This window comes from Onychostoma macrolepis, chromosome 24, assembly GCF_012432095.1.
Source record: "Onychostoma macrolepis isolate SWU-2019 chromosome 24, ASM1243209v1, whole genome shotgun sequence".
NCBI lineage: Eukaryota > Metazoa > Chordata > Actinopteri > Cypriniformes > Cyprinidae > Onychostoma > Onychostoma macrolepis.
In genome coordinates, this window is record NC_081178.1 from 7,019,125 (window position 1) to 7,035,242 (window position 16,118).

The following is a 16,118-nucleotide window of genomic DNA, read 5'->3' on the forward strand; positions in this document are numbered from 1 at the left end:
AAAGTCAGAGATCCCAATCTGGGATTCAAAACTTTTTAAACCAAGAAATAAAAATAAGTTATATAAAATGTTAAAAATGTTATATGCATATAATAGTTTTAATATATACATTATAAAAATATAATATATATTGAATATTATTATAGCAAATATTAAACATTAATAACTGATAAATTGTTATATAATATAATTTTAATTCACACTTATATTTTATTATATATATTACAGAGCTGAATATATACATTTAATATATATAGTAAATGTAGAAATTGTATTTATTTAAATTTATTGTAATGTAATTGTATTTATATATATACACATATATACAAAAGTAATGCAATTAAAAGTAATATTAATATTTATTTTGCTCTCACACACACACACACACACACATAGAAATAAAACAATAAATATTAAAATGTAATATTTAAAAATGTTATATTTGTGTATTATATGAAATTATAATATAATTATAAAATTTTTAGTACCTTTAAATCAAATGTTTATAATTATGTTACTATTTTTTATAATCACAACCCAAATTCCGGAAATGTTGGGATGTTTTTTAAAATTTGAATAAAATGAAAACTAAAAGACTTTCAAATCACATGAGCCAATATTTTATTCACAATAGAAAATAGAGAACACAACAAATGTTTAAACAGATCAATTTTACATTTTTATTCACTAAATGAGCTCATTTCAAATTTGATGCTTGCTACAGGTCTCAAAACAGTTGGCACGGGGGCAACAAAGGGCTGAAAAAGCAAGACATTTTGAAAAGATTCAGCTGGAAGAACATCTAGCAACTAATTAAGTTAATTGACATCAGGTCTGTAACATGATTAGCTATAAAAGGGATGTCTTAGAGAGGCAGAGTCTCTCAGAAGTAAAGATGGGCAGAGGCTCTCCAATCTGTGAAAAGATTGTGGAATACTTTAAAAACAACATTGCTCAACGTCAAATTGCAAAGGCTTTGCAAATCTTATAATCTACAGTGCATATCATCATCAAAAGATTAAGAGAAACTGGAGAAATCTCTGTATGTAAGGGACAAGGCCGAAGACCTTTGTTGAATGCCTGTAGTCTTTGGGCCCTCAGACGACACTGCATCACTCATCGGCATGATTCTGTCATTGACATTACTAAATGGGCCCAGGAATACTTCCAGAAACCACTGTCGGTAAACACAATCCACCGTGCCATCTGCAGGCACCGTTGTGTCCTGTGGGCCAAGGCTCATTTACAATGGACTTTCAAAGTAGAAAAGTGTTCTATGGTCAGACGAGTACAAATTTGACATTCTTGTTGGAAATCATGGACACCATGTCCTCCGGGCTAAAGAGGAAGGAGACCTTCCAGCTTGTTATCAGCGTTCAGTTCAAAAGCCAGCATCTCTGATGGTATGGGGGTGCATTAGTGCATACGGTATGGGCAGCTTGCATGTTTTGGAAGGCCCTATGAACGCTGATAGATATATAAAGGTTTTAGAGCAACATATGCTGCCCTCCAGATGACGTCTATTTCAGGGAAGGCCTTGTGTATTTCAGCAGGACAATGCAAAACCACATACCGCAGCTATTACAACAGCATGGCTTCATAGTAGAAGAGTCTGGGTGCTGGATTGGCTTTCCTGCAGTCCAGATCTTTCACCTATAGAGAACATTTGGCGCATCATTATACGAAAAATACGTCAAAGACGACCACAAACTCTTCAGCTGCTTGAAACCTATATCAGGCAAGAATGGGACCAAATTCCAACACCAAAACTCCAGAAACTCATAACCTTGATGCCCAGATGTCTTCAAACTGTTTTGAAAAGAAGAGGAGATGCTACACCATGGTAAACATGCCCTCGTCCCAACTATTTTGAGACCTGTAGCAGGCATCAAATTTGAAATGAGCTCATTTTGTGCAAAAATTGTAAAATTTCTCAGTTTAAACATTTGTTATGTTATCTATGTTCTATTGTGAATAAAATATTGGCTCATGTGATTTGAAATTCTTTTAGTTTTCATTTGATTCAAATTTAAAAAACGTCCTAACATTTCTGGAATTTGGGTTGTACAAAATTGTGTTTATATTTTTTTTTATAATTACAATAAAAAATATAAATTTAATAATTTACACACATACATATACATATATACATTATATATATGTATATATGTGTGTGTGTGTGTTTAATTTAAAAGTATATATTACAAATATTATAATTCATGTAATATACATAACTTTTTAAATATTATAATTATATATAAATATTATATTATAGTGTGACAAGACATACACACACATATATATATATATATATATATATATATATACACACACACACATATATATATATACATACATACATATATATATATATATATATATATATATATATATATATATATATATTAGGGGTTGAACGACTTCTGATTTTTAAAGTCGACTTTTATGTGAAGAAAGTCAATTTGAAGTCGACTAGTCACTGATGACGTAATTAATGAACAAATAAGTCTGGAGCTGTGACACCTTGTGCACAGCTATGGCATATGACACAGTGCTGCCCACATGGCTATTGCTCCTATAACAGCTAATTTTTATCAGTTCTTTTGTCTTTATATTCGTTATATTTCTCACAGATTTCTGCTCGTTCTAAATCACATACAGATAAAGTTGCACAGTAAAGATTACATTCATATGAATGCATTAGTGAGAGCGATTGTGTGTGTGAATTAATTCTACCTGGCAGCTACTCTCTACTAGTAATGAAGCTGTGGGATATAGTTAATAAGAAATATATGCTTGAACTTTTCAGTTTCTAAGCTATTTTACTGAGAAATCGCAGAACAGCGTTGACAATACATTTCCACGCTGAACGATTCTGTGCACTCGCGATCTGCCTGCGATGTACGCGCTACTGTCTGAAGTCTATGTGTGTGCGCGTTACAGAGCAGCAGCGCATTATATTAGAATGGCGATTAACTGACCTGTACTATAAGCTGTTTAATGTGCATTCTCCCATTCAATTTCGAGCATCCAGTAATATAATCACACATGTCTTGTGGAGCGCTTTCAGAGTATGCATTTATTTGTAATTTTAACTGTTTGGAAACGGAGCATAAATGTGGAAGTCCTTCAGAGATTTCTTATACTGTTACGCCCTCTATAGGACCAGCGACTAGTCGACGTCAAGCTTAAAGCGTCATGGCAGAGCCATGAGACTAGTCGATTAGTTGGTGCAACCCCTAATATATATATATATATATATATATATGTGTGTGTGTGTGTGTGTGTGTGTGTGTGTTATTTATATGTATTTATTTACTTAGTGATTTGTTTATTTTAATTTCCATGCTGTTCCACAAGATTCTATGACCTGAAGTTAATAAAACACACAGTTTGAAAGCGCAAATGTGCTCATGTTCACCTCATGGCGTGGAAAATGAGCCGTGCTGCTACCAAACCCAGTATAATGTATGCCAGCAAGATGTCCATATTTCACATTATAGTGCACAAACTGTTTTATCTTGTAGCAAAAGCCCTGCAGATAAGCTGTTCTCCGATTTCAGCACTCCACCAACCTCCATTCCATCTGTCTGCTCTATTAGAGCTTCTGACCAGTGTACACACACACAAACAAACAAACAAACAAACATGCACACGTATTCATATGCACTCCCACACACCTTTAACAGGAGGGAAAAAAAGTAGACGTGCACGCATAGTCTGTCTGTGCCACACACCCGTTAAACCTCAGAGGAGAAAGAAATGGATCCAGTGAGGTGGGTGACACTCACCAGACACTCCACCATATGTGGTGCGCCTTCCTCGGCCGATGCCAGGCCAAGGAGAGCCGTCTGCCTTGAGTCCCATCAGCCCCGAAACCGTGTTGGTGGCTGTGACGCCATCTGCTCCACCTGTGCCAACAGGGAAGAGACATTAGGCACGGGGAAGGCGGAGGGAGGGAGGCCGAATTCCTAAAAAATCTGGAGCCCAAAACCTGCGGGTCTGTTTTAAACTCGTACAGGAGACGTCAGGCTGTTAGTGGAGGTCGTGAGGGGAAATGTGTTTCTAGGGCAGATCTAATGTCTGGATTGGGAAACTGTTTTATAGAGGACATGTTCTACACTTCTGTTTCTTTTCCCTGAAGTCCATTTATAACATTAGTCAAGGATTCTTGCTCCAAAAATGTGCAATTTAGTTTGAAATGACCATTTTCCACCATTCTCTGACCTTTAGAATTAAACAGGCTGTTTTTGCAACTGTACCTTTAAGACTTTTAATTAAATTATGACAAGTAAAAACAAAAAGATGTTCATATACACTACCAGTCAAAAATTTGTAATAATATTTTTTACGTTTTTGAAAGAAAAAAGACCATTGATTTGATCAACAACACAATAAAACGGTAATATTATAAAATATTACAATTTACAAGAACTTTCATAAATCATTCTAATATGCTTTTTTGAAACTCAGTTATTATTATTAATTATAATTGGTGTTTACTTATTAATAATAGTTCAAATTTATCAATGTTGAAAACAGTTTTTGCTAATATTTAATATTTTTGTGGAAACTGGGATACATTTTTTCTCAGGATTCAAAGTTCAAAAGAACAGCATTTCTAAGAACATGTCATTTTTTAAATAAAATATTTTGTAACATTATAAATGTCTTTACTGTCACTTTTGATAAATTTAATATATCCACACTGAAAAAAATGAAACCTTAACAGAATATACCTCAAACTAACTGGTTTCCACAAAAAAGAAAAAGAAAAAATAAATTAATTAAGCTACAAAAACTGTTTTCGATATTGATAATAATAAGAGAATGTTTCTTGAGCAGCAAATCAGAATATTATAATGATTTCTGATAGATCACGTGACACTAAAGACTGCTGAAAATTCAGCTTTGCCATCACAGATATGAAACAAATTTTAAAATATATTAAAATAAAAACAGTTCATTTAAACTGTAATAATATTTTACATTATTCAGGTTTTCCTGTATTTTTGATCAAATAAATGCAGCCTTAGTGAGCAGAGACTTATTTAAAAAATGTTTTAAAATACTTAATTATTCCAAACTTCTGACCAGAAGTGTATTTTTATTGTTTTTATGTGCTACAGAATGATAGGAAATGTAGTTGGGTTGCACAGACCTGTTGCCTTTACTGGGAAAGCTGAGGGAGATTAGCTTATATTGAGTTAACGAATGAAAGAAAAAATTCAATATATAAATTGACTATTATCATACCAAAAAGGTATAAATTTACCATAAAAACAGCCCAATACCTTCCTGTGCAGCCTTGGCAATGTCCACGATGTTGGTCACATTAGGGGTGAGTTTGGCAAAGAATGGGATCCGAACAGCCTGCCGAACCCACCGACAGATGTTCCGCACCAGCTCTGGATCCTGGTCAAATGGGTCATGAAAGCAACAAACAATCTTAAACAACGACAAAAGAGGCATGAGAAGACAAAACAACAGAACTTCAATGAATAGTTAACATCAAAACCGTTGTATTATGGCTTATAAGCTACTTATTATTGACTACTTTTTATGGTGTTTTGCATACTTTGTTGAATCTTGAAAGCTCTAGTCACCATTCACTCTAAATAAAGTCTTGAGAAGTTCTTCAGAAACTCATTAGGATTTGAATGAGGGCAGGGAAGTGATGGGATTTAACAAATTTGGGTGAACTATTTCTTTAAATATTAGCAGACTGCTAGACCTGAGTTTGTGTGTGTGTGTGCGAGAGAGCGAGAGAATGAGCGAGTGATAGATGGAGAGGGGAGCCTGTAGTCGCTGGTGTGAGGGAGAGAGGGATCATAACAGTGTGAACTGCTGTTCCAGGAGGATTCATGCTTTATTAAGCTGCCCTGGTCTGTCAGTCTGTGCTGTTTAGTGAGAGAGAGACTGAGAGAGAGAGAGAGAGAGAGAGAAGGAGAGAGAGAGAGAGAGAGAGAGAATGAAGGTTTGGTATTTGTTAATCTGAGAGAAAAGATTGCATTTCTGTCATTTCAACTCTTTTTAGTAAAGTAAAATCAAAGCATGATGATATGTGAACCCTGGTCCACAAAACCAGTCAAAAGGATAATTTTTTTTTAAATTGAGATTTATACATATATATGGTTTGTTAGAATAGTACAATATTTGGTCGGGACACAACTATTTCAAAATCTGGAATCTGAGGGTGCAAAAAAATAAAGTTTTGATATATTTACGGTAGGAAATTTACAAAATATCTTCATGGAACATTATCTTTACTTAAAGGCAGGGTGAGTGATTTTTCAAAAACGTTATAGAAAACTGAGTCGGGGCCGAGTACCAAAACAAACTTGTAGCCAATCAGCAGTAAGGGGCGTGTCTACTCGTGATATGGAAGAGAGAGCGTTCAGTGAACAGCCGAGCCGAGCGACAGAAAGATAGAGATGGTGGATAAAAAACAAAAGAGGAAAGCGGAACGATAAGGCAAGAAGTAGGTCCCGTGTAAATATCGGATCAGCTTTCCAGCACTGGAGAGAACTCGAGGAGCAGAAATGTGCTTTGCCGATTTCGGAAACGTGAGCTCCATGCGATCACCGGGCGCTCAGTGTTCATGTATCCCGAAGAGAGGAGCATAACCTCGGCTAGTCCTTCTGACATTTGCCGCTGGCTCTGATGTCTCTGTAGTGGTTAAACATAATATATAATTTGTTTTAGGTAGATCTAACAGGTAATCTTTGGTCTTTATTCTATTGTTCTATTAATATGTTAAAGTTAAAATGAAAATGAAAACAGTCAATGTTTGATATAATATTTTGTTTCATTGTAATGTATGTACGTTCCCTGAACTACATTGCTGCGACTATTAATATGTTTAAATGAAAACGAAAAGAGGCAGTGGTGTTTGATATATTTCGTCTGTAAATACAGTGAGGAAGATTGCAGCAGCCAAGGCGAACTGACTGATGTTATCAAGTATGCTGCTCTTTGCAGAATTACCGGACTTGCGTCGTTCCGTCCGCGGAGTTCACACTCCCGAGTCTAACTCGTGAAGTCCGAACTACCGAGGATGCAAGTCTGAAATTTGCGTTCTTGGTGTTGAGAAACACGCGCAGACCTAACATTACGTCAAATACGTTACGTATTTGCCTAATCCTCTCGGTACTTTAGGCTGGCCGCACACTAGAGGATTTTAAGGCCGATTTTATGCCTGATTTGCGGCTTGTCGCAAGCGATTTTTGGTCCAAAAATCCTCTATTGTGTGGTGTCATTACGATTATTTATCTGTTCCCGATCCAGACGGAGCGTCGCCGAACTCAAATCGTAAATATCAAACATGTTTGATATTTAGGACTCTTCATTGGGCTGCCTCTGACGTGATACCCGCGATAGCCAATGAGAGCGAGCAAGTGTCACCTACCAGATGTTGCGTGCTTCTACAGCTGAAACTTGGCAGCCACAAACATGACATGAAAGCAGAGAATATCACCCATATTCTTTTGTATACTTTGTTTTCCACTGTGAAACAGAATGGCGCCAGTAGCCAGCTGACAACATTGATTGTCCTCTATTTGTTTTTCTTCTCTAGTCACGTTTGATCTCACGAGAATCAGTGAGATCTTGTGTGACTGTGAAATCGTTCCTACAATCATCAAGTGTGTGGTCTCGCGGTCTGGTTGAATCGTCTAGTGTGTGCGTTCAGAGGATTATAAGGCTAAAAATCGGTTGAACTGTCTTCATGTCTGTGGTCTCCCATGAATTTAAAATCGTTTAAGATTTAAAATTGTCTAGTGTGCAGCCAGATTTAGACAAGTAGGGCTCGCTGCACAACACAAGATCCAGGGGCATGGATGGATCCACATCTAGGGGGTGGAGATGGGTGGGTTTAGGGATCAGGGGGTGGAGACGGGTAGGTTTAAGTATATGTAAGGTGGGAGGAGTTGGATCTGGATCCAACCACGCCCCCTGGATCTTGTGTTCTGCAGCGAGACGCTCCTCACTTTAGACCGCTATGGAAACGCAGACAGCAACAGGTCTGGGAGAAAAAAGGTTCCTGGGACATATTGTTCCAGGTAATTTCGGTAGAAAAGCGGCTTATGTTTCACAGAACTAATCATTGCCTGGGTTGCGTAGGCTACATGGCTATGTATATGTGGGGCGGATCTATCAAAATAGGGGTGTGTTTATTTTGGTGATTTCAAATATCAACATTGGCTTCCAGAAAATCGCTTACCCTGCCTTTAATATCCAAATGATTTTTGGCATAAAAGAAAAATTGATCATTTTGACCCATACAAAGTATTAGGGATGTCAATTTTCGATCATTTCCATGATCGATTGTCGTTTATTTATCGATTAATCGATTAATCGTTAACCTTAATACGGCGAAATGTCAATTGCAGTGGCATATATTCACCGGCTGACAGGATGTGCAAACGCCACTCAAAACGCAGGCTTTCTCACCAGAATGACAGGGGTTTTAGTCTAAATAAAAGGCTAGTAGCAGGACTGTAAAATTAATAGATGCTATTATGATAATTTGATAAAATGAAGAGCGCACGCCGGCCGCGCCGTAGGATGGATCATTTTACTTGGTTGGCTGTTTCAAATCCCGTCACAGAGACCGCTGAACACGCCTCTTTAAAAGGTTTCATTGTACTCGTTGTTGTGTTTTAAAACACAATCTCAATGTTTGCAATTGACATTATTAATAAATGTAACTGCAGCTCGTGGGGCTACGCCACGCGATCAGAGAACCGCTTCCACCGGCGGTGCCACAGAAAACTGCTGCTCACATGAAACATTTTAATGCGAGTATGACACAAGTGAGGTAACAAAGCTTTGTTTATAAGAGAAATAATGGGTTAGCAGGCAAATGTTACATCGTGACTATGAGTTTGCATTCATGCTGAATATAGCCTACTCTAGCACTCTCTATTCTAAGTCTTTTATCCATCTGTCGTCCTTTTATTTAAAAAAAAACCCCACACACACTTGACCCTCTATCAATTGCATATTTATTCTCTAACTGCTAGCTTTTCTTGACAGACTAACACTAGCTTTCTTTTTTCTATTCTACTTGTCTCTTTAAAAAAAAAAGAAAAAAAGAAAAAAAAAACTAGGTTTCTTTTTTCTATATTCTATCTACTCGTTTTCTAAAAAAAAAAAAAAACCTTGCTACTGCGTTAGGCTAATCGAGACTTGTTATAGCATTTGCATGTTGTTGCTCTTTTGTTGGTTTTGATTGCTTCTATTGTCCTCATTTGTAAGTCGCTTTGGATAATAGCGTCTGCTAAATGGCTAAATGACTAAATGTAAATGTAATGCTGTTCGATAGCCTATCTGTACATTTAAAGCCATACGCGGCTTTATGTTCTGTTCTGCCGGTTGGTTACGAGTTACCAAGAATTTTATAATATTTATTGCTTCTTTTCCCAAATCCTTGCCGTCTCACCCTCTAATTTCACAGGTTTATTTTATTGTCATTCACTTTTAATCAGTTTTCGCATCTCTTACTCTGGTAAACATGCGGTCAGAAAATGAAAGATTTCGTGGCCACGAATTAAGAATTCGTTCCCTATGACTTAATTCGTTCCCTTATTTTAGTTAAATTATGGGTTTTCATAGGGAACAAATGAATGAAACAGACAGTGGCCACAAATTATTAAGTCTAACGTAGAAACTAATTAAATTACGAATTATAGCCTAAGCCTATCTCTGTGTTCGTGTCCCGTAGCCCTGTTGAAGCGCAGAGCCCGGTATGAAACAATTATATCAGGGGAAATTATAATTAAACATGACTTAGTTACTACATTACAATACAAAGTAAATGTATACTGTTTCTGTTTTAATGTATTTTAAAGTTTGGATCACATTAAAAGCATAATTTGTACATTAGTGTATAATTTTCGCCCAAAGATCCAGCCCCGTCATCGTCACTCGCAGCCGTTCGCAAGTGTTTTGCGCAAGAGCTTCACGCACCCCAAAATTAAACTGCTTAATTGACCATCGATAGCTTTAATCGATTGCATTTCTTATCGACAATTAATCCATCGTCGATTAATCGATAACATCCCTACAATGTATTGTTGGCTATTGCTTCAAATATACCCATGTGACTCATGACTGGTTTTGTGGTCCAGGGTCACATATGAGAATTCACTGGACTATTTCCTGTAACACCTGTCTGTATAAAGCTAGATCTTAAAAGATTCAAATTTCCCATCATAAACCAATCACAAAGTATGGTACAATTTTTTCTATTAAATTATATAAAATATATTTAATAATTATATATATTAAATAAATTACATGTATTTATATATATATTAAATAAAGAAAAGAGATGACAAATAAAATAATTATAGTATATAATATTACAACTAATATTATAGAACTGTTTTTATTCTTTGTCGTCTTTCTTCTTTGCATCCACCATCTTCATGCTACTGTTTGCCAACCATTGCATTTGGCCCCTTTCCTCCAGGCCTCAAAAGACGCACAGCCACATTAAACCCTTTATAACCCTATGAAGTAAAACAGACCTGGTTTAATTCAAGCAGCGAAGCCTGATGTCAGATCAGTCGGGATGCTTTAAAAGACCGACATGAAGCTTTCACTCAGTACAGCCTCAGTTCCCTTTCTCATCCCTGTCCTTCTCAGTCTCTCTTTTCTTTCACAGGAAATAGGTCTCTGTTTTGACATATCCAATAACGGCTGGCATATATTCCCTTGAGCAATGGGTCTGTCCGTCTCTATAAAGAAGTGTGATGTACAAGCTGTATGTGCAAAGCCGAGTTCTAAGGTCACTCCCTGCACAGAAAAAGGTTAGCATTTGATTTTTAAAACCATTAGCCAGAATTGATTTGTAAGAATACAGAAGCCCACAGAAAAACACATCTCCTCCTGACTATTTCCTTTCCATTTCTAAGGCATGCTGAGTGATTCAGCGCAGCACAAAAACGAAGAGCGAAAAAAACGCTGCTGTGGGATCTGCTGCGTCCTTGGGTGTGTATTTTACCTGAGATACACATGAAGTCAGGTTATATTTGCACCCAAAAGTATTCAAAATGCATTCGAAAGGCACTGAAAGAGAAGGAACAGGAAAGGTTATGCCATTTAAGATGATAAACTCATTCCCAGATTTTTTTTTTTTTGAAAAATATTGGATTTATGCACTCGACCCAGCAGTGCGCACCATCCACGGCAATTTGTCCTGATTTATTCAAGACTTAAACAGGGTATAAACAAGGCTGGAGTGTTAGGTTCAACCTGTCCACTCCGAGCTGTCTGCCAGAGCGGGAGAGGCAATATCTGGGCTCCCGAGAGATGTTTGATAGTGCTGGCGGGTTGCTGGAGAGATTCATTGGTTGATATAGTGAATCCTGAACTCCAGGCAAAAAAAAAGTGGTAAGAACAAAAGTGGCAAGACAACACAGCAAAGAGAAAAATAGAGACAGACAGATATTGGCGAAAAAAATGTTACTTCAAAAACTAGTAGAAAACATACTTTATATGGGCAACAAGCTTGTCTATATTTTAGGTTGTGCAATTGGTCATTGGCTCTTTTTCACATTTTAATCACCCTTTTGCATTCACTAGGTGCATTTAAAGGGTCCTGAAGTACAAATATTTCATATTTTCTTAAATTCCCAAAATCATTTCATATACAAAACCAACGACTGTTAATATTTCTTATTGATGCAAACAGTCTGAATTCTTACTAATCAAACAATCAACCAAACAATTAAACAATTTGTACTTGTACAAAAGATTCTTACATACGAAAACGAAAAAGATGCATGATTGTCGTCATTATTTTAAACAACAAAATCTTACATATAATGAATGAATGAATGAATGAATGAGGCATTTATATAGCGCTTTATTGTGTATTGCAATACACCCAAAGCGTTTTACAATCATATACTATGATACTATATACTAACAGGATGTATTCTTACTAATAAAGAACGACTGTTTACACTAATTTGGACTTGAAATGTTGACAATTACGCATTTGTTGTATTTGAACAAATACTGCTATGCTGTTCATATTTGGACTAATATAAAAAAAAATAATGACTGTCAACATTCTTAAAATTACATTCAGCATGTATTTGCACTTATTAAAACGTGTAATTGTAAACATTCTTACAACATTAACTGTAAGTATTTGTATTAGCAATAAAGTGTGAATGTCTATATTCTCAGATGTTTTGAATGTACTGTACGTAAATGTATTACAGTGGGGATTTCTTTAAGACTACAAGGGAAGCTCAGCTTCCCCTATAATGTCAAAAAATTAAATGGTCCAATATGTACTATTGTGTTAACATTTTACTGATTAAAAATGCGTTAGAACACATTCATATCGAAGACTAGTTTGTTCAGAATCAGCTATATACAGGTGCTGGTCATATAATTAGAATATCATCAAAAAGTTGATTTATTTCACTAATTCCATTCAAAAAGTGAAACTTGTATATTATATTCATTCATTACACACAGACTGATATATTTCAAATGTTTATTTCTTTTCATTTTGATGATTAGAGCTTACAGCTCATGAAAGTCAAAAATCAGTATCTCAAAATATTAGAATATTTACATTTGAGTTTGAATAAATGACCATCCCTACAGTATAAATTCTGGGTATCTCTTGTTCTTTGAAACCACAATAATGGGGAACACTGCTGACTTGGCAATGATCCAGAAGAGGAACATTGACACCCTCCACAAAGAGGGTAAGTCACAGAAGGTCATTACTGAAAGGTGTGGCTGTTTACAGAGTGCTATATCAAAGCATATTAAATGCAAAGTTGACTGGAAGGAAGAAAATGTGCACAAGCAACAGGGATGACCGCAAGCTTGAGAATACTGTCAAGCAAAGCCGATTCAAACACTTGGGAGAGCTTCACAAGGAGAGAACTGAAGCTGGAGTCAGTGCATCAAGAGTCACCACGCTCAGACGTCTTCAGGAAAAGGGCTACCAAGCCACTTCTGAACCAGAGACAACGTCAGAAGCATCTTACCTGGGCTGTGGAGAAAAAGAACTGGACTGTTGCTCAGTGGTCCAAAGTCCTCTTTTCAGATGAAAGTAAATTTTACATTTCATTTGGAAATCAAGGTCCCAGAGTCTGAAGGAAGAGTGGAGAGGCACAGAATCCATGTTGCTTGAAGTCCAGTGTGAAGTTTCCACAGTCAGTGATGATTTGGGCTGCCATGTCATCAGCTGGTGTTGGTCCACTGTGTTTTCTGATGTCCACAGTTAACGCAGCCATCTACCAGGAGATTTTAGAGCACTTCATGCTTCCTTCTGTTGACAAGCTTTATGGAGGTGCTGATTTCATTTTCCAGCAGGACTTGGCACCTGCCCACACTGCCAAAGGTACCAAAAGCTGGTTCAATGACCATAGTGTTACTGTGCTTGATTGGCCAGCAAACTCGCCTGACCTGAACCCCATAGAGAATCTATGGGGTATTGTCAAGAGGAAGATGAGAGACACCAGACCCAACAATGCAGATGAGCTGAAGGCCACTATCAGAGCAACCTGGGCTCTCATAACACCTGAGCAGTGCCACAGACTGATCGACTCCATGCCACGCCACATTGCTGCAGTAATTCAGGCAAAAGGAGCCCCAACTAAGTATTGAGTGCTGTACATGCTCATACTTTTCATTTTCATACTTTTCAGTTTGCCAAGATTTCTAAAAATCCTTTCTTTGTATTGGTCTTAAGTAATATTCTAATATTTTGAGATACTGATTTTTGACTTTCATGAGCTGTAAGCTCTAATCATCAAAATTAAAAGAAATAAACATTTGAAATATATCAGTCTGTGTGTAATGAATGAATATAATATACAAGTTTCACTTTTTGAATGGAATTAGTGAAATAAATCAGCTTTTTGATGATATTCTAATTATATGACCAGCACCTGTATAGCAGGTCGGCTGACTCGATTTCCTTCTCAGACACTCCCGTAGCTTCACAGTGCATTTCTCCGTTGAAGCCCAGCGTCCATTGACTTCAATGGGGCTGCTTTGAACAGTTTTTTTCAGTGCTTCGAAACTAAACGGTCATTGGATAAATGCTGCGATTATGTCCCGCCCACGGACGCTCAGCGTCTCTGGGGGTGAATGGAGGAGTGGGCTGGCCTGGACTCTGGGCTTCTGCGTGATGATTGGAGGGTCTGTCGAAAGACTGCATCTCCTTTTGATTGACAGCGAATTTGTACTATAAAAAGTCGCTGACGCTGAAGCTATTCGAGCTCAGTCCCATAGCAGCTTTGCACTTGGTTCTTATCAATCATATTTTTTTAATTCATTTATAATGTTGTTATGTTTTAACATACATGCTGCTAACTCGGAAATTTCAAGATATGCGAGCAAAAAATGCTCCTGACAGTTCGGCAATACGACACGAGCAAGAGTGCCATTTTTGTTTCGTTTGTGTTCAAATCCAAATCCGCGTTGTCTTGGGCGAATCACTGATTCACTGAGCCATTCATAAAACAATCATTTGATTCGCTCCTGAAGGATTCAGCCATTTTGAAAGAATCACGAACTTCTGCCACCTGCTGGCCATTTTTTAAGTTTCCCGTCTAAAAGTAGGCATATTTCATTATTTTCCAACATATTTCTATATTCAGAATTTAGTATTTAAACCATTAATCTCATAACATTATTTATGCAATTATAAATACAGTCTAAATGAATAAATGCCACATCTAAATGTCACTTGATGCAGCTTCTGTGCAGTGCTAAGATGAGTTTTGTTTAGATCATTTCATGGATAACAATAGCCAGTCATTCATTCACATTAATTAAGTATTGAGAGAATAATATTGTCTGTTTTCGCTTACATCTATTTATTTATTAAATTTTTATTCATTTTGTAGAATTTAATTATAAATTAAGCTGGTATAGTATCGTAAGACATTTTTATGGTATCGTGACAACCCTATTATACACCACATTCCTTGTTTCAGTTGAACCTAATTCCCACATTTCCTCCGTCGAGTTTAATATCTTTTTTTTTAGATTGTTTGTTCATTCATTGATTCATACAGTAGGCTAGGCTAGCGTCACTGGAAAAGACGCCTAGTTGGTACGACAGGGTCACAGAGCATTTTCTTGAAAAGGAACGTAGGGCAGAATTTACGTATAAATAAATGGACAATTTAGGCCGAAAATGAGCTTCCCCTCTTTGAAAGACCAGCAGCCGCCACTGATGTATTAATACAAAAATTCAATTTTGTCAACATTTTTACTAAATCTACCAGCATGTATTTGTATACATAGAAAAAAAAAAAAAAAAATAAATAATAATAATAATAATATATATATATATATATATATATATATATATATATTTGTCAACATTCTTACAAATACAAACAGCACATAGTAATATTAATATGTCAAAAATGTGTAATTGTCAACATTTTTACAAGTGCTGACCAAGGCTGCATTTATTTAATCATTTATTTATTTAATTATAGTAAAACATTAATATTGTGAATTATTATTAACTGTTTTCCATTTTAATATATTTAAAAATGTAATTTATTTATTAATTACTTGTTTACTTCAGAAATAATTCTAAGGGCCAGATTTACTAAACAGAGCAAAGTAGCGCAAGTGCGCAATTCCAAAACAGCGCCGATGGGCGTGGAAATTTCTGCTGTGATTTACTGACATCGTGCAAATTAAAGAATACAGACGCAACATCTCATTTACATATCGACCAATGCAATATACCAAACGCAGTGCAAATTAGCGTAGTTGCAAATAAGCAGAGCCGATGCTTGTCAGGTGCGGGTAATCTACTTATGACACAGGCACAAAATAATTTAAGACATGCTTTTTTGGGTGTTAAATAATGGAGCAAATACCAGTAATTTTGCAAACGATAGTAAATTGCGTTGCGTGATTCATTTTAATACTCTCCTCCCATAAATTTAGCATCTGAAAGGGAAACTCCCACAAATGCATATTCAATACAGTCAGGCGCAGAAATAACTGTCCATGCCTTTTCAGCACTAATTCTTCAGTAGTAAATCCTGACAGTACTATTTTAATGGCAAAAAACGGTTTGCGCGGGTGCAAACTGTTAGTAAATCTGG

General features: G+C 36.4%; 1 protein-coding gene across 5 annotated transcripts in view; it reads right to left on the reverse strand.

Annotated features, from left to right (window-relative positions):
* Positions 1 to 16,118, reverse strand: part of dpyda.1 (dihydropyrimidine dehydrogenase a, tandem duplicate 1) — a 189,784-nt gene that overhangs the window by 46,422 nt on the left and 127,244 nt on the right. For 3 of the 5 annotated variants that reach the window (XM_058765966.1, XM_058765964.1, XM_058765965.1), the window contains 2 exons: positions 5,295 to 5,415; positions 3,792 to 3,911 (listed from right to left, as the gene is read on the reverse strand). In XM_058765966.1, the coding sequence (XP_058621949.1) occupies positions 3,792 to 3,911; positions 5,295 to 5,415 (241 nt within the window). Of the gene's footprint in view, positions 1 to 3,791; positions 3,912 to 5,294; positions 5,416 to 5,479; positions 5,920 to 5,952; positions 6,670 to 16,118 lie in introns of those variants that run through there. The other 2 variants (XM_058765968.1, XM_058765967.1) reach the window with 2 other exon arrangements.